Source organism: Chiloscyllium plagiosum, unplaced genomic scaffold (assembly GCF_037043375.1).
Source record: "Chiloscyllium plagiosum isolate Xiang-an unplaced genomic scaffold, Cpla_swu_hap1 HiC_scaffold_17, whole genome shotgun sequence".
Lineage (NCBI taxonomy): Eukaryota > Metazoa > Chordata > Chondrichthyes > Orectolobiformes > Hemiscylliidae > Chiloscyllium > Chiloscyllium plagiosum.
In genome coordinates, this window is record NW_028270155.1 from 1,688,947 (window position 1) to 1,716,869 (window position 27,923).

Here is a 27,923-nt window from a genome sequence, read left to right on the forward strand (position 1 = left end):
TGACGAAGATGATTGATGAGGGAAAAGCAGTTATTGTTGGATACATGGACTTCAGTAAAGCCTTTGACAAGGTCCCTCGTGGCAGATTGGCACAAAGGTAAAGTCACATGGTACTGGGGGTGAGCTGGCAAGATTAGATTACTTTTTTAGATTAGATTACTTACAGTGTGGAAACAGGCCCTTCGGCCTAACAAGTCCACATCGACCCGCTGATGCGCAACCCACCCAGACCCATTCCCCTACACCTAACGCTACGGGCAATTTAGCATGGCCAATTCACCTAACCTGCACATTTTTGGACTGTGGGAGGAAACCGGAGCACCCGGAGGAAACCCACGCAGACACGGGGAGAATGTGCAAACTCCACACAGTCAGTCGCCCTAGGCGGGAATTGAACCCGGGTCCCTGGCGCTGTGAGGCAGCAGTGCTAACCACTGTGTCACCGTGCCGCCCACAAATGGATACTATTACGACATGGGGTAAACTCTCCTGCTTAATTTAAATGATTTGAAGACACTGGTGTTGAACTGGGGTGTACAAAGTTAAAAATCACACAACACCAGGTTATAGTCCAACAGGTTACTGATCGATAAAGGTACCTTTTAAGAGAGCTATTTGTTTAGGCAGTCTGCAGATGCTGGTGGCTTGGCAGTTCTCCTCCCAGCTGTTCAATTTTCCCCAGTCTTATGTCCCCAAAGCATTGCATTGTGTCATTGGCTTTTAAAATTGTCAATACGCTCAATTTAAACTGGATTGGAGTTTGGTATTTTTCGGGGTATAATTTAAACTGATTGGCCTAATTTAAATCTGCTTTGTCATCTCCAGGCAACGAGCTAATCAAGTTGTTCAACCAAATGTTACATTGTATCTTGTTCAGAACACTTGGTGCTGTGTCAGGTCGTTCTGTTGCTTTTAACTCTCTTAAAGGGACAGGACACCCACATCTTCATAACACCTCCCCCATTAAGAAAAAAATGAAACATCATAATGAAAAGGTGACTTCATTTTTTTTCTCTACTTTTTAAACACATTACCCTAACATAGAGATAAGTTTAATATAAGTTCACCTTAACATTTTCTCATATACCTATATATATAATAACATTAAATAAAGACAAATCTCATCGAAACTGTATCTGTTAAATCCACAATAACGTATCTGCAATTACATTCTTCCAACCCGCAACATGTATGATTTTTAAATTACAAGTCAAAACATGAGACTATTTCATTGGAGTTTTATATTCTTGACTTTAAAGTGTTGTAAGAATGTAAGAGGATTGTGATCTGTGTACACAACCATCTCCGACACATTGTTTGTGACATACACATTGTTGTGAGGCCAGTACCAAACTCTATAATAGTTTCCTTTTTGATTGTGGAGTCTTTCCTCTGGTGGATGTTGATCTTCTTCGGAAAGTAACCAACCAGCAGCTCAATCCCATCCTCATCCTCCTGTCGGAGTACAGCTCCAACTTCTACTTCACTAGCATTGATGGTGACTTTAAACGATTTTGAAAAGTTTGATGTAGCTAAAACTGGTTTTGTGGTTAATATGGCTTTCAAGTGATCAAATGGTTCTGTCCACCGAAACTTTGTGTTCTTCAGCAAATCAGTTAATAGTGCCACTATACTGCTGAAGTTTGAAACAAACCCAGAGTCCGAAGAATCGAAGCACCTCTTTCTTCAAGGTTGGTCATGGAAGTTCCTTCATGGCCTTCATTCTTCCATTCCATGGAGTCAACCTTCCATGACCGATGTTATGTCCCAAGAACATCACCTCCGCTTTCGCAAATTCTGTTTTATTTAAGTTTATCATCAGTTTTGCTTCTTGTAGTTGTTCAAAGAGCTCTGCCAACTGTACCATGTGATCTTTCCAGGACTTGCTAAAGATCACAACATCGTCCAAATAGACAGCACAGTTTGTTAACCCAGCCACAACTCTGTTCATGAGTCTTTGGAATGTGGCGAGTGCATTCTTCATTTCAAAGGGCATCACTGTTTTAGATTAGATTCCCTACAGTGTGGAAACAGGCCCTTTGGCCCAACAAGTCCACACCGACCCTCCGGAGAGTAACCCACCCAGTCCCATTTCCCTCTGACTAATGCATCTGTCACTATGGGCAATTTAGCATGGCCAATTCACCTAACGTGCACACCTTTGGACTGTGGGAGGAAACCGGAGCACCCGGAGGAAAACCACGCAGACACAGGGAGAATGTGCAAACTCCACACAGACAGTTGCCCGAGGCTGGAATTGAACCTGGGAACCTGGTGCAGTGAGGCAGCAGTGCTAACCACTGAGCCACCCTGATGCCCTACTTTAAACTAATATTGAGCTGAAAATGTGTTGCTGGAAAAGCGCAGCAGGTCAGGCAGCATCCAAGGAACAGGAGAATCGACGTTTTGGGCATAAGCCCTTCTTCAAGGTTTATGCCCGAAACGTCGATTCTCCTGTTCCCTGGATGCTGCCTGAGCTGCTGCACTTTTCCAGCAACACATTTTCAGCTCTGATCCCCAGCATCTGCAGCCCTCACTTTCTCCTTTAAACTAATATAACCCATTTGGGGTTACAAATGCAGAAATGTATTTCACCGTCTCTGATAAAGGTACCTGGCAGTAACCACGCAGTCAGACCAAGTTGGTGATGTAACAGGCTTGTCCTACTTTCTCAATACAGCCCTTCAATCCAATCAGGAATTGGATATGAGTCCGATTTTGTAACAGTGTTGACCTACCAATAATCCACGCAGAATCATTGAGTCCTATTTGGTTTGGGAACTAAGATGATCAGCGAACTCTAGTCGCTCTGGCTTGGTTCGATGATGTCCTCGTCGAGTACGGCCTCCATCTCCACCTGACTTTGAAAGGATTAAGGTGATAGGGGTGTTGTTTAATTGGAGCAGTATTCCCTACATCTACTTCACGTACAATAGCATTAGTCATCCCCATCTGATTCTTACATATGTCCTTATACTGCAGTAACAAATCTTTCAACTGTGTTCTATGTTCCTGAGACAGATAGCTTACTAACCTATCCCACTCCTCAAGGACTACTTCATTTTTTAATCTACTTTGAGGCACATCAAAATTCACATCATCTGGATTTCATTCCTCACTCTGCGGGGCAGTAACTAACACCTGTTTCTCCAGTTCTTTCTCTCAAGTGTAATATGGTTTCAACATGTTCACATGACATACCCGATACCTTTTTTTACTAGATAGCTGACCTAACTCAACTTTTTCTCAATTTGATAGGGACTACTATCTGGGCAACACAATGGCTCAGTGGTTAGCACTGCTGCCTCACAGCAGTCCCAGGATTGATTCCAGCCTTGGGTGACTGTCCGTGTGGAGTTTGCACATTCTCCCCGTGTCTGCGTGGGTTTCCTTCGGGTGCTCCGGTTTCCTCCCACAGTCCAAAGATATGCAGGCCAGGTGAATTGGCCATGCTAAATTGCCCATAGTGCCCATAGGGTCTGGGTGGGTTACTCTTCGGAGGGTCGGAGTGGACTGGTTGGGCTGAAAGGCCTGTTTCCACACTGTAGGGAATCTAATCTAAACCTGGCTTTGAAGGGATCTCCTATCACTGGTAACAGTACTAACACGTCATCCCCTCAGGAAAATGTCCGAGTTTCAGAACTTTTCTCTATTAACTGCTTCATTCTCCACTCTGTCCTCTTTAGGTGCTGTTTACCTAACTCAACTACTCGATTTAATCTCTCCCTCACCTCCAATACATAATCTAAGTGTAAGATCTCCGACTTTGGTGCTGTCAATTTTTCTTTAATTATTTCAAAGGGCTCTTCACTTCATGACCAAATATTAACTCAAAGGGAGTGAACTGAGTAGATTCATTTGGGGCATCTCTAATGGCAAACAATATGAATGGGATACGTTTATCACAATCATTCGGGTAATCCTGACTGTATGCTCTCAATGTGGTCTTCAAGGTCTGATACCACCTTTCTAAAGTTCCCTGAGAGTCAGGATGATAAGCACTGGATTTAAATTGCTGTATACCTAAGCTATTCATAACCACCTCAAACAGCCTAGCAGTAAAATTTGACCCTTGGTCCGACTGAATCTCTCTGGGTAGCCCATACTGCATGAAGAAAGCTACTAACTCCTCTTCCATCTTTTTTGCCTTGATACTCCATAATGGAATTGCCTCCGGAAATCTGGTAGACACATCCAATTATAACCCGTGTGAAAGGTTCTTCAAATGTGGGAATTGGCAACAAAGGTGTTGATTTTATTACCGCCTGTGGCTTACCTACCATTTGGCATGTATGACACTTTCGGCAAAATTTAACCACATCCTTTTGCATTCCAGGCCAACAAAAATGTTCTGTACCTTTAGCTTGAGTCTTTCGTATCCTTAGGTGACCTCCTACAAGTAGGTCATGTGCTACCCATAACACTCCCTGTCTGTATGCTACTGGCAACAGAATCTGGTGCCCTTTGGCCCGTTTCTCCTCTGCACTAACCTGCCGTGGTCACCGTTTCCATTTTAGGATTCTATCTTTCACATAATAACCTCCAGAATATTCTCTGCCTCCTTTTCGGAGTATGCATCCACATAGATATCTTTTATTGTCTTGTCTTGCCGTTGCAAGTCCCTTAGTCTTTCACTTCTGCCTGACCCTCTCCCTGTTCAGGTTTTCTGCACTATTACATCAAACAGGGTGTCCGCTAACTGAACCTCAACTCCTTCATCTTTCTCTTTACCTTTTGCTTTGTGCTGTGATGTATGATAGTGGGATCTGGTTACCACACAGTCTGGGATAATACCAGGATATTTCTGTTTTAACTCCTCAGTTTCTTGGTCTACCTTGGGCTTCTCTACAACAAGGGGTGTCAAACCCACCTTGGACCCTGCTAAATCATTCCCAAGAACAAACTGAATTCCTGGAAGTGACACTCTGTCCATCACTCCTGCTGTAACTTCCCCAGTCTTGAATTGGAACTCTAACCTCATAATAATCTCTCTTTGAGCCTCAAAGATCCTATCAATTTTCAATGAATGCACCCATCGATCAAAATGACTATGTTTAATTCTTTCAAACTCAAGATAAGTCTGAACTGGTTCCTCCTTTATGTTTCTGAACCACTGTCCATACGTTTCTGGTACCAATTCATAAGCATTTAAAATAGCCTGTTTAACCTCTACATAATCTCTTGACCCCTCATCTGACAGTGTGGCAAATATCTCACAAGCTCTGCCAACCAAATTGATTGGAGTTTGGTATTTTTCGGGGTATAATTTAAACTGATTGGCCTAATTCAAATCTGTTTTGTCGTTTCCAGTCAACCAACTAATCAAGTTGTTCGACCAAATATAATGTTATATTCTTTTCCAGAACACTTGGTGCTGTTGGGTAGTTCTGTTGCTTTTAACTCTCTTAAAGATACAGTACACCCACATCTTCATAACAATACAGAACTGGCTTCATCATAGGAGATAGAGGGAGCAGTGGAAGGGTGCTTTTCGGAATGGAGGGTTGTGACTAGTGGTGTTCCACAGGGATCAGTATGGGGACCTCTGCTGTTCATCATTTAAATAAATGATTTGGAGGAAAATGTAGCTGCTCTAATTAGTAAGTTTGCAGACAATACAAAGATGTGCGGAGTTGTGGCTAGTGAGGAGGATTGTCAGAGGATACAGCAGGATGTAGACAATAGACGCAGGAGTAGGCCATTCTGCCTTTCGAGCCTGCACCACCATTCAATATGATCATGGCTGATCATCCTTAATCAGTATCCTGTTCTTGCCTTATCTCCATAACCCTTGATTCCACAATCCTTGAGAGCTCTCTCCAACTGTTTCTTAAATGAATCCAGAGACTGGGCCTCCACTGCCTTCTGGGGCAGAGCATTCCATACACCCACCACTCTCTGGGTGAAGAAGTTTCTCCTCATCTCTGTTCTAAGTGGCCTACCCCTTATTTTTAAGCTGTGTCCTCTGGTTCAGCACTCACCCATCAGCGGAAACATGCTTCCTGCCTTCAGAGTGTCCAATCCTTTAATAATCTTATATGTCTCAATCAGATCCCCTCTCAGTCTTCTAAACTCAAGGGTATACAAGCCCAGTCGCTCCAGTCTTTCAGTGTAAGGTAATCCCGCTATTCCAGGAATTGACCTCATGAACCTACGCTGCACTCCCTCAATAGCCAGAATGTCTTTCCTCAAATTTGGAGACCAGAACTGCACACAGTACTCCAGGTGTGGTCTCACCAGGGCCCTGTACAGCTGCAGAAGAACCTCTTTGCTTCTATACTCAATTCCTCTTGTTATGAAGGCCAGCATGCTATTAGCCTTCTTTACTACGTGCTGTACCTGCATGCTTGCCTTCATTGACTGGTGTACAAGAACACCCAGATCTCTCTGTACTGCCCCTTTACCTAAATAGATTCCATTTAGGTAGTAATCTGCCTTCCTGTTCTTGCCACCAAAGTGGATAACCATACATTTATCCACATTAAACTGCATCTGCCATGCATCTGACCACTCACCTAACTTGTCCACGTCACCCTGTAATCTCCTAACATCCTCATCACATTTCACCCTGCCACCCAGTTTAGTATCATCAGCAAATTTGCTAATGTTATTACTAATACCATCTTCTATATCATTAACATATATTGAGAGCGGCGGCTGTGTGGAATGCTCTGCCCCAGAGGGCAGTGGAGGCCCACTCTCTGGATTCATTTAAGAAAGAGTTGGATAGAGCTCTCAAGGATTGTGGAATCAAGGGTTATGGAGATAAGGCAGGAACAGGATACTGTTATAGATCAGTTGGAGGTATGGGCAGAAAATGACAGATGGAGTTTAATCTGGACAAATGTGAGGTGATGCAGGAAAGTCAAGTACAGGTGGAAATTACACAGTGAATGGAGGGATCTGGGTGTGCAGGTCCAAGGATCACTGAAGGTGGCAGTGTGGGGAGATAAGGTAAAAAAGGCATATAGCATGCTTGCCTTCATTGGAAGGGACATTGCGTATAAGGATAGACAAGTTATGCTGCAGCTTTATAGAACTTCAGTTAGGCCACAATTTGAAATATTGCATACAGTTCTGGCCACCACACTACCAGAAGGATGTAGATGCTTTGGAGAAGGTACAGAAAAGGTTTTCTGTACCCCACCTTTTCCTCCGCTACATCGATGACTGTATTGGCGCTGCCTCGTGCTCCCATGAGGAGGTTGAACAGTTTATCCACTTTACCAACACCTTCCACCCCGACCTCAAATTCACCTGGTCCGTCTCAGACTCCTCCCTCCCCTTCCGAGACCATTCCATTTCTATCTCGGGTGACCGAATCGACACAGACATTTACTATAAACCGACCGACACCCACAGCTACCTAGACTACACCTCCTCCCACCCTGCCCCCTGTATAAACGCCATTCCATATTCCCAATTCCTTCGTCTCCGCCGCATCTGCTCCCAGGAGGACCAGTTCCAAAACCGTACAACCCAGATGGCCTCCTTCTTCAAAGACTGCAATTTCGCGCCAGACATAGTCGATGATGCCTTCCACCGCATCTCTTCCACTTCCCGCTCCTCCGCCCTTGAGCCCCGCCCCTCCAACCGCCACCATGACAAAACCCTACTGGTCCTCACCGACCACCCCACCAACCTCCATGTACAACGTATCATCCGCCGTCATTTCCGCCACCTCCAAACGGACCCCACCATCAGGGATATATTTCCCTCCCCTCCCCTATCAGCGTTCCAAAACGACCACTCCCTCCGTGACTCCCTCGTCAGGTCCACACTCCCCACCAACGCAACCTCCACTCCCGGCACTTTCCCTTGCAACCGCAAGAAATGCAAAACTTGCGCCCACACCTCCCCCCTTACTTCCCTCCAAGGCCCCAAGGGACACTTCCATATCCACCACAAATTCACCTGCACCTCCACACACATCATCTATTGCATCCGCTGCACCCGATGTGGCCTCCTCTATATTGGGGAGACAGGCCGCCAACTTGCGGAACGTTTCAGAGAACACCTCTGGGACACCTGGACCAACCAACCCAATCACCCCGTAGCCCAACACTTTAACTCCCCCTCCCACTCCACTAAGGACATGCAGGTCCTTGGACTCCTCCATCGCCAGACCATGGCAACACGACGGTTGGAGGAAGAGCGCCTCATCTTCTGCCTGGGAACCCTCCAACCACAAGGGGTGAACTCAGATTTCTCCAGTTTCCTCATTTCCCCTCCCCCTACCTTGTCTCAGTCAAATCCCTCGAACTCACCACCGCCTTCCTAACCTGCAATCTTCTTCCTGACCTCTCCGCCCCCACCCCACTCCGGCCTATCACCCTCACCTTGACCTCCCTCCACCTATCGCATTTTGAACACCCCTCCCCCAAGTCCCTCCTCCCTACCTTTTATCTTAGCCTGCTGGACACACTTTCCTCATTCCTGAAGAAGGGCTTATGCCCGAAACGTCGATTCTCCTGTTCCTTGGATGCTGCCTGACCTGCTGCGCTTTTCCAGCAACACATTTTCAGCTCTGATCTCCAGCATCTGCAGTCCTCACTTTCTTCTACAGAAAAGGTTTACCAGGATGTTGCTGGTGTGGGGGATTTTAGTTCTGAAGGAAGATTGGATAAAGTGGGTTTGTTTTCACTAGAACACAAGAAGTTGATGGGCGATCTGGTAGAAGTTTAGAAGATTATGAATGGCATGAATAGAGTGGAAAATATAAGGTTTTTCCCAGGGTGGAGCGGTTAATTACCAGGGAACACCGTTACTTGATGAAGTAGAGCACTCTGAAAGCTTGTACTTTCAAATACACCTGTTGGACTGTAACTTGGTGTTGTATGATTTTAGCTTAGGGGTCACAGGTTCAAGGTGCGGGGAAAGGGGAAGTGTAAAAGAGTGAGAGACAGATTTTTCACACAAAAGTTGGTGAGTGCCTGGAACACATTGCTAGAAGAGGTAGTGGAAGCAGATTCAATAGCAGCATTCAAGAAGCACCTGGATGAATAGGAAGGGAATAGAGGGATACGGATCCTGTGAGGGAAGACAGTTTTAAAATGGAAGGGCAAAATGTGGTGGCATAGGTTTGGAGGGCCGAAGGGCCTGTTCCTCTGCTACATTGTTCTTTGTTGTGCATTATCAGATTGCCTAGTTAAGAAGAAATTTTCTCTAATAATATTGGGTGAAACAGAACCTACTGTGTTTTGTTGAAACTTTATTGCTGGAACAGCACAGCAGGTCAGGCAGCATCCAGGGAACAGGAGATTCGACGTTTCGGGCACAGGCCCTTCCTCAGGAATGAGCAGAGAGTGTTCAGCAGGAGAAGATAAAAGGTAGGGAGGAGGGACTTGGAGGAGGGGAGTTGGAAATGTGATAGGTGGAAAGAGGTCAAGGTGAGGGTGATAGGTCGGAGTGGGGTGGAGGCGGAGAGGTCAAGAAGAAGACTGCAGGTCAGGAAGGCGGTGCCGGGCTGGAGGGATTCGGCTGAGACAAGGTGGGGGGAGGGGAGATGAAGAAACTGGTGAAGTCCAAGTTCATCCCCTGCGGTTGGAGGGTTCCCAGTCGGAAGATAAGACGCTCCTCCTCCGACCGTCGGGTTGTTGTGGTTTGGCGGTGGATGAGTCCAATGACCTGCATATCCTCGGTGGAGTGGGAGGGGGAGTTGAAATGCTGTGCCACAGGTTGGTTGGGTTGGTTCGTCCGGGTGGCCCAGAGGTGCTCCCTGAATCGCTCCGCAAGTAGGCGGCCTGTCTCCCCAATATAGAGGAGGCCACACCGGCTGCAGCGGATGCAGTAGATGATGTGGGTGGAGGTGCAGGTGAATCTGTGGCGGATATGGAAGTTTCCCTTGGGGCCTTGGAGAGAAGTGAGGGGGGAGGTGTGGGTGCAAGTGTTGCACCTCCTGCGGTTGCAAGGGAAGGTGCCGGGAGTGGTGGTTGGGTCGGTGGGGGGTGTGGATCTGACAAGGGAGTCGCGGAGGGAGTGGTCTCTACGGAAAGCTGATAGGGGAGGGGAGGGAAATATATCCTTGGTGCTGGGGTCTGTTTGGAGGTGGCGGAAGTGACGGCGGATGATGCGCTGTACATGGAGATTTGTGGGGTGGTAGGTGAGGACCAGTGGGGTTCTGTCCTGGTGGCGGTTGGAGGGGCGGGGCTCAAGGGCGGAGGAGCGGGAAGTGGAGGAGATGCGGTGGAGGGCACCGTCGACCACGTCGGGGGGGAAATTGCGGTCCTTGAAGAAGGAGGCCATCTGTGTTGTACGTATTTTGAACTGGTCCTCCTGGGAGCAGATGCGGCGGAGACGAAGGAATTGGGAGAATGGGATGGCGTTTTTACAGGGGCCAGGATGGGAGGAGGTGTAGTCCAGGTAGCTGTGGGAGTCGGTAGGTTTGTAGTAGATGTCCGTGTTGATTCGGTCGCCTGAGATAGAAACAGAAAGGTCTAGGAAGGGGAGGGAGGAGTCCGAGACTGTCCAGGTGAATTTGAGGTCGGGGTGGAAGGTGTTGGTGTAGTGGATGAACTGTTCAACCTCCTCGTGGGAGCACGAGGTAGCGCCGATACAGTCATCAATGTAGCGAAGAAAAAGATGGGGGGTGGGGCCAGTGTAGTTGCGGAAGATGGATTGTTCCACATACCCTACGAAGAGGCAGGCATAGCTGGGGCCCATGCGGGTGCCCATGGCTACTCCTTTTGTTTGGAGAAAGTGGGAGGATTGGAAAGAAAAGTTGTTCAGGGTGAGGACCAGTTCGGTCAGTCGGAGGGTGTCGGTGGAAGGGTACTGGGTGGTACGGCGGGAAAGGAAGAAGCGGAGTGCTTTGAGTCCTTCGTGATGGGGGATGGAGGTGTACAGGGACTGGATGTCCATGGTGAAGATGAGGCGTTGGGGACCGGGGAAGCGGAAATCCTGGAGGAGGTGGAGGGCGTGGGTGGTGTCACGAACGTAGGTGGGGAGTTCTTGGACTAATGGGGACAGGACCGTGTCGAGGTATGCCGAGATGAGTTCGGTTGGGCAGGAGCAGGCTGAGACGATGGGTCGTCCGGGGCAGTCAGGTTTGTGGATTTTGGGCAGGAGGTAGAAACGGGCGGTTCGGGGTTGTGGGACTATGAGGTTGGAGGCGGTGTTTGATGGGAGGTCCCCTGAGGTGATGAGGTTATGGACGGTCTGGGAGATGATGGTTTGGTGGTGGGGGGTGGGGTCATGGTTAAGGGGACGGTAGGAGGAGGTATCTGCGAGCTGGCGTTTGGCCTCAGCGGTGTAAAGGTCAGTGCGCCAAACTACTACTGCGCCTCCCTTGTCAGCTGGTTTGATGGTGAGGTTGGAGTTGGAACGGAGGGAGTGGAGGGCTGCGCGTTCCGAGGGTGAGAGGTTGGAGTGGGTGGGAGGGGTGTGGGAGTTCAGGTAGCGGTTAATATCGCGGCGGCAGTTTGCTATGAAGAGGTCGAGGGCAGGTAGGAGGCCAGCACGGGGTGTCCAGGTGGACGGGGTGTGTTGGAGGTGGGAGAAGGGGTCGTCAGAGGGTGGGCGAGAGTCTTGATTGAAGAAGAAGGCACGGAGGCGAAGGCGGCGGAAGAATTGACAAGACTCTCGCCCACCCTCTGACGACCCCTTCTCCAACCTCCAACACACCCCGTCCACCTGGACACCCCGTGCTGGCCTCCTACCTGCCCTCGACCTCTTCATAGCAAACTGCCGCCGCGATATTAACCGCTACCTGAACTCCCACACTCCCCCCACCCACTCCAACCTCTCACCCTCGGAACGCGCAGCCCTCCACTCCCTCCGTTCCAACCCCAACCTCACCATCAAACCAGCTGACAAGGGAGGCGCAGTAGTAGTCTGGCGCACTGACCTTTACACCGCTGAGGCCAAACGCCAGCTCGCAGATACCTCCTCCTACCGTCCCCTTGACCATGACCCCACCCCCCACCACCAAACCATCATCTCCCAGACCGTCCATAACCTCATCACCTCAGGGGACCTCCCATCCACCGCCTCCAACCTCATAGTCCCACAACCCCGAACCGCCCGTTTCTACCTCCTGCCCAAAATCCACAAACCTGACTGCCCCGGACGACCCATCGTCTCAGCCTGCTCCTGCCCAACCGAACTCATCTCGGCATACCTCGACACGGTCCTGTCCCCATTAGTCCAAGAACTCCCCACCTACGTTCGTGACACCACCCACGCCCTCCACCTCCTCCAGGATTTCCGCTTCCCCGGTCCCCAACGCCTCATCTTCACCATGGACATCCAGTCCCTGTACACCTCCATCCCCCATCACGAAGGACTCAAAGCACTCCGCTTCTTCCTTTCCCGCCGTACCACCCAGTACCCTTCCACCGACACCCTCCTTCGACTGACCGAACTGGTCCTCACCCTGAACAACTTTTCTTTCCAATCCTCCCACTTTCTCCAAACAAAAGGAGTAGCCATGGGCACCCGCATGGGCCCCAGCTACGCCTGCCTCTTCGTAGGGTATGTGGAACAATCCATCTTCCGCAACTACACTGGCCCCACCCCCCATCTTTTTCTTCACTACATTGATGACTGTATCGGCGCTACCTCGTGCTCCCACGAGGAGGTTGAACAGTTCATCCACTACACCAACACCTTCCACCCCGACCTCAAATTCACCTGGACAGTCTCGGACTCCTCCCTCCCCTTCCTAGACCTTTCTGTTTCTATCTCAGGCGACCGAATCAACACGGACATCTACTACAAACCTACCGACTCCCACAGCTACCTGGACTACACCTCCTCCCATCCTGCCCCCTGTAAAAACGCCATCCCATTCTCCCAATTCCTTCGTCTCCGCCGCATCTGCTCCCAGGAGGACCAGTTCAAAATACGTACAACACAGATGGCCTCCTTCTTCAAGGACCGCAATTTCCCCCCCGACGTGGTCGACGGTGCCCTCCACCGCATCTCCTCCACTTCCCGCTCCTCCGCCCTTGAGCCCCGCCCCTCCAACCGCCACCAGGACAGAACCCCACTGGTCCTCACCTACCACCCCACCAATCTCCATGTACAGCGCATCATCCGCCGTCACTTCCGCCACCTCCAAACAGACCCCAGCACCAAGGATATATTTCCCTCCCCTCCCCTATCAGCTTTCCGTAGAGACCACTCCCTCCGCGACTCCCTTGTCAGATCCACACCCCCCACCGACCCAACCACCACTCCCGGCACCTTCCCTTGCAACCGCAGGAGGTGCAACACTTGCGCCCACACCTCCCCCCTCACTTCTCTCCAAGGCCCCAAGGGAAACTTCCATATCCGCCACAGATTCACCTGCACCTCCACCCACATCATCTACTGCATCCGCTGCAGCCGGTGTGGCCTCCTCTATATTGGGGAGACAGGCCGCCTACTTGCGGAGCGATTCAGGGAGCACCTCTGGGCCACCCGGACGAACCAACCCAACCAACCTGTGGCACAGCATTTCAACTCCCCCTCCCACTCCACCGAGGATATGCAGGTCATTGGACTCATCCACCGCCAAACCACAACAACCCGACGGTCGGAGGAGGAGCGTCTTATCTTCCGACTGGGAACCCTCCAACCGCAGGGGATGAACTTGGACTTCACCAGTTTCTTCATCCCCCCTCCCCCCACCTTGTCTCAGCCGGATCCTTCCAGCCCGGCACCGCCTTCCTGACCTGCAGTCTTCTTCTTGACCTCTCCGCCTCCATCCTACTCCGACCTATCACCCTCACCTTGACCTCTTTCCACCTATCACATTTCCAACTCCCCTCCTCCAAGTCCCTCCTCCCTACCTTTTATCTTCTCCTGCTGAACACTCTCTGCTCATTCCTGAAGAAGGGCCTGTGCCCGAAACGTCGAATCTCCTGTTCCCTGGATGCTGCCTGACCTGCTGTGCTGTTCCAGCAATAAAGTTTCAACTTTGATCTCCAGCATCTGCAGACCTCACTTTCTCCTGTATCACTACCTGGTATGGCAACTGTACCATTCAAGATTGGAGATGGTTACAGAGAGTACATTGTTGGCCCAGACAATCACAAAGGCCAACCTCCCATCTATAGAATCCCTCTATCAGGCCCGCTATCAAAGAAAGGCCACCAGCATTCTCAAAGATCCATCCCACCCTGGCAATGTTTTTCTACAACCTCTACCATCAGGGAGAAGGTACACGCACCAGCTGGTTTCAAAACAGTTTCTACCCGAATGTTTTTAGAATACTGAATGGACTCACAAACTCTTAACATTCGCCTGTACCCATGTTTTGGTTTTTGCCGCTGTTTACCTATTATTTACTATCTCTGCTACTTAACTCTGTGACCTGCCTGTGTTGCTCTCAAGACAAAGCTTTTCACTGTGCCTCGGGACACGTGACAATAAATTCAATTCAATGCAACTCAATTCAACTCTCTACTGATTGGAGTCATACCCGGCAGATAGAAGATGGTCATAGTTGGTGGAGGTCAGTCATCTCAGCTCCAGGACATCTCTACAGGAATTCCTCAGGGTAGTGTCCTAGGTCCAACTATCTTCAGCTGCTTAATCAATTACCTTTCCTCCATCATAAGGTCAGCAGTGGGGATCTTCACTGATGAATGTACAATATTCAACATTTGCAATTCCTCAGATACTGAAGCAGTCCATGTTCAAATGCAACAAGACATGGACAATATTCAGGCTTGGACTGACACGGGGTGAAGCAGCATTTATATCATACAAGTGCCACGTAAAGACCATTTCAAACAAGAGAGAATCTAACCATTGCCCCTTGACATTCAATGGTATTACCATCACTGAATTCCCCACTACCAACCTCCCAGGAGTTACCATTGACCAGAAACACAACTGGACTTGCCACATAAACACAATGGCTACAAAAGCAGGTCAGAACCTAGGAAAACCACAGTGAGTAACTCACCTCCTGACTCTCCAAAGCCCTCTATTATCTAAAGAAATAAGTCATGAATGTGATGGAATACTCCCCACTTGCCTGGATTGTGCAATTCCATCAACACTCAACAAGCTTGACACTATCCAGGACAAAGTAGCCCACTTGATTGGCATCACATCCACAAGTATCCACTCCCTCCAGCACCCACACTCATTAGCAGCAGTGTGTATTGTCTACTAGAAGAACTGCAGAACTTCACTAAAGATCCTCAGACAGCACCTTTCAAACCCATGACCACTTCCATCTAGGACAAGGCCAGCAAACATATGGAAACACCACTCCTTGCAATTCCCCTCCAGGCCACCCATGATCCTGACTTGGAAATACATAATTTCCTTCAGTGTCACTGTATCTGTCCTGAGAGTGTTTGATAGGAACACTGTAGGAGGAGCTCCTCATTTGGTTTAATGGTCAGTTTAAAATAGTAGAGGGAGCTTTTCGTTCAGGTAAGGGAGATTTAGTTTTAGTTTAAAGGAGTAGGGAAGGCTTTTCTCTGTATCTAACCCAATTATGTAGCCATAATTAATTGTATCCGACCTGATGTTGGCTGTCTGTTCTGGTGATGGTTGGAGCTTGTGTCTTTCAGGGCTGTTGGAATTGTGGTCGGAAGGCGAGTGAAACCTGCAGTGGCTGCAATGTGGCACAGTATTGTGGCTCCTTCTGTCAGCACAAGGACTGGGAGAAGCATCACTGCACCTGTGGGCCCAACGTACAGCGTTTGCAACCAACCAACACTGCCCACAGCCACAACACACTGACCGCCTCCCCATCTCCCTCAGTAACTTCTGGCAGGGACAATCCTGTGACCCCCTCTCCATCTCCCTCAGTAACCTCCGGGAGGGACAATCCTGTGACCCCCTCCCCACCTCCCTCAGTAACCTCCGGCAGGGACAATCCTGTGACCCCCTCCCCATCTCCCTCAGTAACCTCCGGGAGGGACAATCCTGTGACCCCCTCCCCACCTCCCTCAGTAACCTCCGGCAGGGACAATCCTGTGACCCCCTCCCCACCTCCCTCAGTAACCTCCGGGAGGGACAATCCTGTGACCCCCTCCCCACCTCCCTCAGTAACCTCCGGCAGGGACAATCCTGTGACCCCCTCCCCACCTCCCTCAGTAACCTCCGGCAGGGACAATCCTGTGACCCCCTCCCCACCTCCCTCAGTAACCTCCGGCAGGGACAATCCTGTGACCCCCTCCCCACCTCCCTCAGTAACCTCGGGCAGGGACAATCCTGTGACCCCCTCCCCACCTCTCTCAGTAACCTCCGGCAGGGACAATCCTGTGACCCCCTCTCCATCTCCCTCAGTAACCTCCGGCAGGGACAATCCTGTGACCCCCTCCCCATCCCGCACTGCCTCCCCCTGGACCAGCTCCAGTTGGCAGGTCCAGTAGCAGTGAAGCTGGAAACCCAAGGGACATTGAACTAGTGCTGCCTTTTATTCTGGGCTCCTCCCAGCCCAATCCCTGTTGAAGCTGCTTCCCTTTAACTTGAATGCAGCGACCTGAATGAAATTTAACTTCAGAGTGAACTCGTCACTTGTTGATTCTCAGTGTTTCTGGAATTCCATTTGATCCAAATGAGACAAAAAAAAAATCAGTCTGCGTTTTTAAATTCAATTTTGCTTATTTACCAAACATTCTCTCTTTTGGAATGTCAAGGATTCTGAACTTTAGAGACACTTGTAATCTCACTGCAAAAACAAATTAACCTTCAGCAAGATCCCACAATTTTTATTGAATTCTAATGTGGGAAGAATTGTATATGCTTTAAGAAATCACAAATGCTGACTTGGCCACCCCTCTTTCTCAGATACTCTCCCCTCAAACATTGTAAAACATGTTCCAAGGAATTCACACTTCCATGCTGAAAGCACAGTCAACCTAAACACGCACAGAGCTGGATACTGGCTTTCAAAGATATTTACACTCACATATCCACCCCTTATACCTGCTCAAATTCACGTAAGGAAGGAGCACACCCCTGTGCTGGCCTGTGGGAAAATACCAGATATGCCTCAGCTCCAAAGTAAACCCCATAAAAAACTCGTATCTCATTCCTGTGTTGCAATACTAAGGACATTGGAGAATGAGAAGCCAGCAGTTTGGAACTCATTGAGCAAACATGGAAACCATCAGCCATGCTGTTCCTGACCAGACGAGCAGAGCTCCACCCGGGACAGCACTAACAGATGCGACTAGTTGGACTTGGGAATATCAGATATCTTCAACTTAGAGCAGAGCCAGTGAGAATATGTGTGTGATGGATTCGCACCCAGAGACTTCCGTGTCCTTAAGCACCTGCTGAGGAAAAGATACCTTTATGTTTGTTTTGTGGAGAAAGGAACAGAAAGATGAATGTGATAATTGTGAAATTTTTTACATCTTTTTGAGCATGGACGAAATTTTGACTTCCTGCATTCTAATTCTTTACCTCTCTTCAACCACTAGTCTGACTGTATTCTGCCTGAAAATTCCCTAGGAAAGATTTTGATATCAAGCTACATGTTGTTCTCATGATATCTCAGTGTGATTCTCTGTTGTTCAGGTATTTTATCAACCTTGTAATTTGTTTATTCCCTGTTTGGACTGAACTCACTCCTCCCTTCACCATGGTTACCCTGCCTGCTCCTATCTTTGAACTGTGGATAATAGATAAACTAAACAGAAGTAGGAGAACTTTCTGCATCAGTTGGATGTTTGCCTTCTATACATCAGAGATTCTAAGATCCTCTAACCTCAGAAAAACTGCGCCATCACTTACATTGACCATCTTGCCCATTCTGGTCTTTGTGTTAAACAAAAACAGAAAGTGCTGCTGAAACTCACCAGGTCTGGCTGCAATTGTGAAGAAAGAAAACACAATTAATATTTGAATGCAGTGACTCTGGACTCTGACAATATTAGGTGAAATTCTGAAACGTAGATTTGGGGCAGCTATTTGGAAGCAAATCTGCATCTGGCATATGGGAATCTTTTAAAGACTGTTGTGGTTCTTTTCGCCGAGTTGGGAATTTGTGTTGCAGACATTTCGTCCCCTGTCTAGGTGACATCCTCAGTGCTTGGGAGCCTCCTGCGAAGCGCTTCTGTGTTGTTTCCTCCGGCATTTATAGTGGTTTGTCTCTGCCGCTTCCAGTTGTCAGTTCCAGCTGTCCGCTGCAGTGGCCGGTATATTGGGTCCAGGTCGATGTGTTTGTTGAAAGAATCTGTGGATGAGAACAGAACCACAACAACGAGCACCCGAGCTACAAATCGTCTCACGAACTTTGAACTTTTGAAGACTTGTTGATCAGGGTTCAGGGCTATCATGTTCCTGTGAAAATGAAGGTTAAGGATGGCAAGCAAGGTTTGTAGCTCAAGTTGAGGTTTAGGGTGTAGGTTTGCTCGCTGAGTTGTAGGTTTGATATCCAGACGTTTCATTACCTGGCGAGGTAACATCATCAGTGGCGACCTCCAAATGAAGTGAAGCTGTTGTCTCCTGCTTTCTGTTTATATCTTCCTCCTGGATGGGGCTCCTGGGGTTTGTGGTGATGTCATTTTCCTGTTCATTTTCTCAGGGGTTGATAGATGGTATCTAGATCTAAAACCTATGGGCGCAACACGCTACAACTTGCCCGAAGATGGAAAAGGAATGCCATCCGAGAGAGTTCCACCCGCGAACAACTGTACTTCCTGCATGAATGTTTAAGAAAACAGGTACTGCCAAAATGTCTCAAACAAAAACTAACAAACTTAAAAGACCTAGTACAACCCATGGACAAAACCAACGTCATCTACAAAATTCCATGCAAGGACTGCCACAAACACTACGTAGGACAAACAGGAAGAAAGTTAGCCACCAGGATACACGAACACCAGCTAGCCACAAAAAGACACGACCCTCTCTCCCTCGTAGCCCTACACATGGATGAAAAAAACCACCATTTCGACTGGGACAACACATCTATCCTGGGACAGGCTAAGCAAAGACAATTCCTAGAGGCCTGGCACTCCAACCACAACCCCATAAACAAACACATAGATCTAGACACCATCTATCAACCCCTCAGAAAATGAATAGGAAATGACATCACCACAAACCCCAGGAACCCCATCCAGGAGAAACATATAAATAGAAAGTAGGAGACAACAGCTTCGCTTCACTTGGAGGTCACCACTGATAATGTTACCTAGCCAGGTAATGAAACGTCTGGATATCAAACCTACAGCTCAGCGAGCAAACCTACACCCTAAGGATGGCAAGATTTAGGAAACTTGAATGATGCAAAATTGTGAGCTTAGTCATAAAGAAAGAGGAGGAATATATAAGGTTTAGGAAACGGAAACAGACAGAGCCCTCAAAGAGGAATACAAACACAGCAGGAAAGAGCTCAAACAAGGAATTAGAACGGCTAAAAGTGGCCATGAAATGTCTGGCAAACAGGATTAAGGAAAATCTCAAGACGTTTTATACATATATAAGGAAAAAGTGGACAATTCAGAAAAGGGGCAGGTTCACTGAAGGACATAGGAGGGAGTCTACAAGTGGAGCTGGAGGAAGTGTGTGAGGTCCTTAATGAATACTTTGCATCGGTATTCACAACAAAGATGGACATGGTAGATGGTGAGTCTCAGGAAGCGTATGTTGATATTCTAGGACATGTAGATATAGAAGAGTAGGTGTCTAGGTGCTTTGAAAACCTAAGGTATTTAAATGCACAGGACCTTATGGGATCAATCCTGGAATGCTGAGGGAGGCAGATGTGGAAATTGCTGTAACCTTGTACGAAATCTTCGCATCATCTTTAGTTGCAGAAGAGGTCCCAGAGGACTGGAGAATAGCCAATGCTGTTTCTTTAAGAAAGGCAACCCATGGATAATCCAGGAAATTACAGGCCAGTGAGCTTTATGTCAATGATAGAGAAATTACTAGAGAAGATTCTTAGGGATAGAATTTACTCACTTTTGGAAAAATACCAATCTATTAGAAACAGGCAGCAGAGCTTTATGCAGGAAAGATTGTATCGCACAAACTTGATTTTTTTTTGAGTGACAAAGATGGCAGATGTGAGCATGGCGGTAGATGTTGTCTATATGGACTTTAGCAAGGCCTCTGACAAGGTCTGTCATCGCTGGCCGATACAAAAAGTAAAATCACATGGGATCTGCAGCAAGTTGGTAAGATGGATACAGAACTAATTTAGTCATCGAAGGCAGAGTAGCAGTGAAAGGGTGTTTTTCAAACTGGAAATCTGTGACTAGTAGTATTCCACAGGAATCTCTGCTGGGAGACGCCGATGGTTTGTCTGGAGAAATAGCAAATGGTGTTTAATATAGATAAGTGTGAGGTGATGCATTTTGGAAAGTCAACTCAAGGTAGGAATTTTATGGTAAATAGTAGGGCCTTAAGGAGTGTCAGAGAACAGAGAAATCTTGCAGTTCCGGTGCACAGTTCTCTGAAAGTGGCATCACAGGTAATCAGGGCATTGAAGAAAGCTTTTGGCACACTGGCCCTCATCAGTCAGGGCACTGAGTACAGAAGTTGGCAAGTTATGTTGCAGTTGTACAGGATGTTGGTGAGGCTGCACTTGGAGTATTGTGTTCAGTTTTGGTCACATTGCTACAGGAAGGATATTATGAAACAGGAAAGAATGTAGATGAAAATTTACAAGGATGTTGCTAGGACTCAATGATCTGAGTTGTAGGGAGAGGTTGGATAATGCAGGACTTTTTTATTTAAACTGAGGGGAATCTTAAAGAAGTGTATAAGATCATGAGAAGCATGAATAGCGTGAATGCACTCGATCTTTTTCCCAGGGTTGGGGAATTGAGGACTAGACAGTATCAGTTTAAGGTCAGAGGAAAAAGAATAAATGGGAACCTAAGGGACAATGTTTTACACAGAGGGTGATACGCATACGGAATGAGCTGCCAGCAGAAGTGGTTGAGGTGGGTACATTAACAACATTTAAAAGGCATTTGGACAAATATATGGATAGGAAAAGTTTGAAAAGATATGGGCTAAGTACATAGAAATGTTAGTGTGGATGGATATTTTGATCAGCATGGACCAGTTTGGGCCAAAAGGCTTGGCTTTGTGCTGTAGGACTCTATGACTAACAATATCAATTCCTGAAAGGGTGATTCAAAGTTTATTTATGCATTGAATTTTACAGTACAGTACTTCAATTTAAATTAGTAAAGGTGGAATTTTGTTGAATTTCTTTTAGGACGGTGACCATTCCAGCAGTGATGTAATTGATATTGGAGTATGCTGTTATCCTTTATTTCAATGTATTGTTTGTGCATTGACTGAGTTACATCATGATCTATTCTGTAAGTGTAATAAAAGATTCTCATAATACATCATTGTCTCTTGATGATGAAGCAGCCAAGTGTTCAGAAGTCAGTAGGATTGTGGTGTATGTTTGAAGTTTTTAATAAAGTACACACAGTGCCCCAATTTCCCTTTCAGTCTGAGATTGACAGATGGCATGAACCAGGTTTCTGTATTGAACAAGAAAAATCATTTATCACAAGTAATTAAACTCTAGCTATGGTTAAACAGATTATACTAAAAGTTTTTATAATCACTCCTTAAACACAAACAAATAGGGAAAACAGATTATTGGTGGATGTAGAAAAACCTGAAAGCCAGTTCAGTGGTCTTGGTCTCCTGTTCAGATTTTCAGATGATCCTTCTTGGCTGACCAGAGCCCCCGTTGTTGAGATTTCTATCTCTGGAAGCTTCCACTAATTTGTAAGAGTTAAAATCACAACACCAGGTGATAGTCCAATAGATTTACTTGGAAGCACTAGCTTTTGGAGCGCTGCCCCTTTGTCAGGCAGCTAGCAATCTGATGAAGAAGCAATGGTCTGAAAGCTTGTACTTCCAAATAAATCTGTTGGGACTTTAACCTCAAGTTGTGTGATTTTTAACTTTGTCCACCCCAGTCTAACACTGGCACCTCCATGTCATCATTTGTAAGATGTAGAGAGTAATTTATTCATTTGGGAAATGACCGATTTCTCACTTCAAAAGTCACATCTCACAGCAACTGGTTTTCTTCAGGTTTAGAGTTTTTGGCTGCAGACAGCTTCTAGGTTGGGACATGACCTTCACACTGCTCTTCTCTCTCTCCATTTGGTCCTAGCTCCAAGCTGCTCAGCCACCCACCAGCACTCAACCTTGGCTTCAGATCATCCGCAACCTGAACTTAGATTACACTTAGACCTTGATATTCGTGAGGGACAGGAGCACAGGCTTCACACAAATACACTTCACGGTTGGTTTACTGTGGACAAAGGAGGGGTCTGGGGCTGACCTCATGAGTACACAGATCCGTGGGCAGCAAACTAATGGATAACAAATGCAAGTGTACTGCTTACTCAAACAGTTGTTTACAATGAAATAAAACAAAGACTGAAGTTGCTAGAGAAACTCAGCAGATCTGGGAGCATCATGGAGAGAGGAAGAATTAAACATTTTGTGTTTGGTATGACTTCTCTAAAACTCAGCATTCTCTCTATTTGTCCCAGATTTTAAAAAACACAAAAAGACAAAGACAGTCAATGCTCCCTGCAATTTCTTTTGCTGCTGCCTGAACTTCCAAGATTCTTGTGTGGCAGTGGGAGCTGGGCAGCGTGCATGGAGCTACTGAGCAACTGTGCAGCTTAGAGGGAACATTGGTCACAAGTGTAATTTTACCCTGCCCACCAGTGGATGTTGACTAGATGTTTTTACACACATTGATTTTAAAAAAAAATTCATGTGGGACATGGGCATCACTGGCTAGGCCAGCATTTATTGCCCGATCCTCGTTGGCCTTGAGAAAGTGGTGCAGTAGGTTGACTCACTCTTAGGGAGGGAATTTCAGGATTTTCAATCTGTGACGCTGAAGGAATGCCAATATTTTTCCAAGTTAGAATGGTGAATGGCTTGGAGGGGAATGTTCAGGAATTGGATTCCTATATATCTGCTGTCCTTGCCCAATGTTGTACTGGTTGTGGGTTTGGAAGGCGTGAAGGGTGTCTATTAAATGATATTCCTGATGAAGAGCTTTAGCCTGAAATGTTGATTTTACTGCTCCTTGGATGCTGCCTGAACTGCTGTGCTTTTCCAGCACCACTCGAATCCTTAAATGATTTGCCAAATGTTGGAAACAGGATAAGAACAGCACAATTTAACCAAAATGAGTTGATGTACCAAAAGCTTCACAATTAAGATACAAGGATAAGGTGCTCAAACTCTATTTATAATTCAGAATAGATATACCAGTGAAATGTACATTCAATTGTTAGATCACTATATCTCTAACAAACTATTACAAAACATATCAAACCCTCAACATCTCGATAGAAACCCACAGATGTCCAAATATCGGGGTACTTCCAATTCTCATATTGAAGAAAAGATGCTTAGGTTCAATTAGAACTCTCCCTCCCTGAATTAGTGAGACTAAGAGCCAATGGTAGAAGTGGAAGAATTTGTAAGGAATTCAGTTAACCAAATAACATCTCTGTACTGGTGAAATCATATCTACAGTTCTGTGCCCTTGTACAAATGCACATCAACCTCCAATTCCCCACAGGCTAAGATCTGCAGGCAGGACATGCAAATCTGTTTATAACGCAAGGTAAAACAGTCTCTGCTCTCATCAATTCATCCTCAAGGTTCTCTGCTTCTGCACATCTTGCATTCCTCAACAAGAGTATCTTCTTCTGAGTCACTCCTTATGCCAATCAACCCCATTCTCCATGTGAGGAAATCAAGCCACATGGAGTTTCGGGGAATTTCAAGACTTACAAAATCTAAAACTTACTTTGCTCACAGATCTTGCTATGATTACATAATATGTTGGAATGAAGCAAATGTTAGTCATTTTTGTGATAAATACTTGGCTTAGTTAAACCTTTAAACCATAAATTAAAACTGAATCCATTGGCAACTCGGGTGATGGTCCATTTTATTCAGGACCATATTGTGTCACCGAAAGCTGTTCTGGAAACATAATGAAGTTAGTATACAGCACAGGAGAGCAGGAACTTCGCATCTGGGCTTCAGCAGACTTGAACCATCATACCCGAAACCATATTATCAAAGACCCTGAAATACAGAGTACAAAGCTATCAGTTACGGGAAGCAGCCAGCTAATATAATATCAAGACTTGGTCAGAGTTACAAGGAGATCTTAGAGTCAGAGTGTACAGCACAGATACAGACCTTTCAGTCCAACTTGTCCACGTCAACCAGATATCCCAACCTAATTTAGTCCCATTTGCCAGCACTTGGCCAAATCCCACTAAACCATTCCTATTCATATACCCATCCAGATGCCTTTTAAATGTTGCAATTGTACCAGCCTCAACTACTTCCTCTGACAGCTCATTTCATAAGTGCAGCACCCTCTGAGTGAAAAAGTTGCCCCTTAGGTCTCTTTTATATCTTTCCCCTCTCACCTTGAACCTATGCCCTCTCGTTCTGGACTCCCCCACCCCAGGGAAAAAAAAGACTTTGTCTATTTATCCTATCCATGCCCCTCATGATTTTATAAACCTCTATGAGGTCACCCCCGGGCAAAGGCTGAGGGAAAACAGCCCCAGCCTATTATGCCTCTCCATAAGCTCAAATCCTATAGCCTTCTTCACGATCCTATCTACCTGCAACTCTACTTTCAAAGGAGTTACGAACCTGCACTCCAAGGTCTCTGTTCAGCAACACTCCCTAGGACCTTACCATTAAGTGTTTAAGTCCTGCTAAGATTTGCTTTCCCAAAATGCAGCACCTTACATTTATCTAAATTAAACTCCATCTGCCACTTCTCAGCCCATCGGCCCATCTGGTCAAGATCCCATTGTAAGCGGAGGTAACTTTCTTCAGTGTCCACTACACCTCCAATTTTGGTGTCATCTGCAAACTTACAAACTATACCTCCTATGTTCACATCCAAATCATTTACATATAAATAATGAAAAGTAGTGGACCCAGCACCAATCATTGTGGCACTCCACAGGTCACAGGCCTCCAGTCTGAAAAATAACCCTCCACCACCACCCTCTGTCTTCTAACTTTGAGTCAGTTCTGTATCCAAATGGCTAGTTCTCCCTGTATTCCATGAGATCTAACCTTGCTAACCAGTCTCCCTTGGGGAACCTTGTCAAATGCCTTACTGAAGTCGACCAGTCTGCCCTCATCAATCCTCTTTGTTACTTCTTCAAAAAACCCAAGTTCATGAGACATTATTTTCCCCGCACAAAGCCATGTTGACTATCCCTAATCAGTCCTTGCCTTTCCAAATATATGTAAATCCTGTCCCTCAGGATTCCCTCCAACAACCTGCCCACCATTGACATCAGGCTCACCAGCCAGTTCCCTGGCTTGTCCTTACCACCTTTCTTAAATAATGGTACCACGTTAGCTAACATCCAGTTTTCTGGCACCCCACCTGTGACTATCGATAATGCAAGTACCTCAGCAAGAAGCCCAGCAATCACTTCTCTGGCTTTCCACAGAATTTTAGAGTACACCTAACATGGTCCTGGGGATTTATCCACCTTTATGCGTTTCAAGACATCCATCACTTCCTCCTCTGTAATATGGACATTTTTCAAGATGTCATCATCTATTTCCCTACATTCTATACCTTCCATGTCCTTCTTCACAGTAAACACTGATGCAAAATACTCGTTTAGTATCTCCCTCATCTACTGCGGCTCCACACAAAGGCTGTTTTGCTGATCTTTGAGGTGCCCTATTCGCTCCCTAGTTACCCTTTTGTCCTTCATGTATTTGTAAAAACGCTTTGGATTCTCCTTAATTCTATTTGCCAAAGCTATCTCATGTCCCCTTTTTGCCCTCCTGATTTCCCTCTTAAGTACACCCCTACTGCCTTTATACTCTAAGGATTCTCTTGATCTCTCCTGTCTATACCTGACATATGCTGCTTCTTTCTCTTAACCAAAACCTCAATTTCTCTAGTCATCCAGCATTCCCTATACCTACCAGCCTTTCCTTTCATCCTAACAGGAATATATTGTCTCTGGGCTCTCATTTCTGAAAGCTCCCCATTTTTCAGCCCTCCCTTTACCCAAGAACATCTGCCCCAGTCAGCCTTTGAAAAGTTCTTGCCTAATACCATCAAAATTGGCTTTTGCCCAATTTAGAACTTCAACTTTTAGATCCAGTCGATCCTTTACCAACAGTATTTCAAAATTAATAGAATTATGATCGCTGGCCCAAAGTGCTCCCCCACTGATACCTCAGTCACTTGCCCTGCCTTATTTCCCTACAGTAGGCCACATTTTTCACCTTCTCTAGGAGGTACATCTACATACTGACCCAGAAAAATTTCTTGTACACTCTTAACAAATTCCTCTCCATTTAAACCCTTAATGCTCTGGCAGGCCCAGTCTATGTTTGGAAATTTAAAATCCCCTACCATAACCACCCTATTATTCTTACAGATAACTGAAATCGCCTACAAATTTGTTTCTCAATTTTCCACTGGCTACTACGGGGTCTATAATACAATCCCCATAAAGGTGATCATCCCTTTCTTATTTCTCAGTTCTACCCAAATAACTTCCCTGGATCTATTTCCGGGTATATCTTCTCTAAGTATAGCTGGCTACCACCATGGATGATGGCAGGCCTAACTCTGTTGGTAATCTGGGAGACCACTCCATTATATCTGGAGTCAGCAGTGGTCAGATCTGAACAAAGAGGCACTGAGTCAGTTTCCTCTGGCAGTGCTCGACAGAACCTTTGTAAACATTGCTTTCCCACTGGATGACCTTTAATCACCTTGGGACCTGCAGTATTTGGTAACTTGCTCAATACTGGAATAGACCTCAGCTCACCAGCCACTCTCAGGTCAGAAAATCAGACAGACAACCTTCATAAAGTACAGAAGAATGAATTGTGCCCACAGCGAGGTGATGTAGTATAACTTACTTGGAAGAACAATCAGAATTGCTTCAAGTGGACACCATGCAATGAAGAGATTTCCTCCAATTCCCCCCAACCTATACTATCACCAGTGGAGATGGAGTGCAGAGGATCTGCTGACAACACCCCTCTAACTCTGATTTTCAAACACATCTGAATGTCAATTCTGCAGTGTTAGTACACACAAGAATCAGGATATAGAACTGGTTTAAGACTGTATACTGGATTCTATCCCAAATTGATCCATTCCCCCTTCTCTCCATACAGTCTATAGGGAAAAAGCTGCTCTAAAGGACAGGTGTGAGTGACAACAGCAACAGTGAGGCCATTCAGCCCTCAAGTCAATCCCAGCATTCAGCTCAAATCCACTTTCACGCATTTCCTTTGTCCCACAATATTCTTACATGAAAAATAAAATCAGCCTTGAAAATTTCAATTCCCACTGTTTAATCTTTTGATAATTCCCATTTTCCCTCACATTCCAGCAGCACAACACATGTACATAGCTGGAAAGAGTGAATCAATTTCTATAATCCCATGATTTTTTCTTAACTTACTTGGATTGAATCAGATCTCCAGGGTTATAGAATGGATTGCACATGACATCTGTGTAGGAGTTATGCAGTTTTCTGAACATCTGGAGAGATAAAAACATTAAGATTAGTCTTATTAATCGTTAAGTGACATTGTAAATTTGAAACTTAATTAGTTACATAAAGGAAAATAAAGGTGGCGCAGCAGGTCATGTGTCACAGCTGCTTTCCAAGAGAGCGGTGGACATCAAGAAATGTATGGTAACCACATCTGCAGTTAAACAACTGGAACTCAAGGAACTTTGGCTCCGAGTTGCTGAATTTCAGGCATCGCGAAGCATCAGGGTGAGTTACTTGCTGTAGGAGCCAGTTACACCTCTTAGAGCTGATTACTCATGTTTACTCACCTATCCCTGGCCATGAACTGTAACTGTAGGACAGGCAGGTATGGCAATCCAGAAATTAGTGCTACTGAAACCTCAGCTCTTACAATTGTGCAACGCATTAGAGGTCTTTGCAGCTTGCATGGATGAGAGCAGG

At 46.3% G+C, this 27,923-nt stretch overlaps 2 protein-coding genes across 7 annotated transcripts in view; one reads left to right on the plus strand and one right to left on the minus strand.

The window, feature by feature from the left end:
* cbfa2t3 (CBFA2/RUNX1 partner transcriptional co-repressor 3) overlaps window positions 1-18,995 on the plus strand; it is a 260,206-nt gene extending 241,211 nt beyond the window's left edge. For all 5 annotated transcript variants that reach the window (XM_087995655.1, XM_087995656.1, XM_087995657.1 and 2 more), the window contains one exon: window positions 15,513-18,995. In XM_087995655.1, coding sequence (XP_087851781.1) covers window positions 15,513-16,319 — 807 coding nt within the window. In that variant the 3' untranslated portion in view covers window positions 16,320-18,995. The remainder of the gene's footprint in view (window positions 1-15,512) is intronic.
* A 2,041-nt stretch (window positions 18,996-21,036) lies between these two features.
* trappc2l (trafficking protein particle complex subunit 2L) overlaps window positions 21,037-27,923 on the minus strand; it is a 30,353-nt gene continuing 23,466 nt past the window's right edge. The window contains exons 4-5 of one of the 2 annotated variants that reach the window (XM_087995662.1): window positions 27,408-27,487; window positions 21,037-21,410 (exon numbers count right to left, since the gene is read on the minus strand). In XM_087995662.1, the coding sequence (XP_087851788.1) occupies window positions 21,341-21,410; window positions 27,408-27,487 (150 nt within the window). In that variant the 3' untranslated portion in view covers window positions 21,037-21,340. Of the gene's footprint in view, window positions 21,411-23,137; window positions 24,010-27,407; window positions 27,488-27,923 lie in introns of those variants that run through there. The other variant, XM_087995661.1, reaches the window with a different exon arrangement.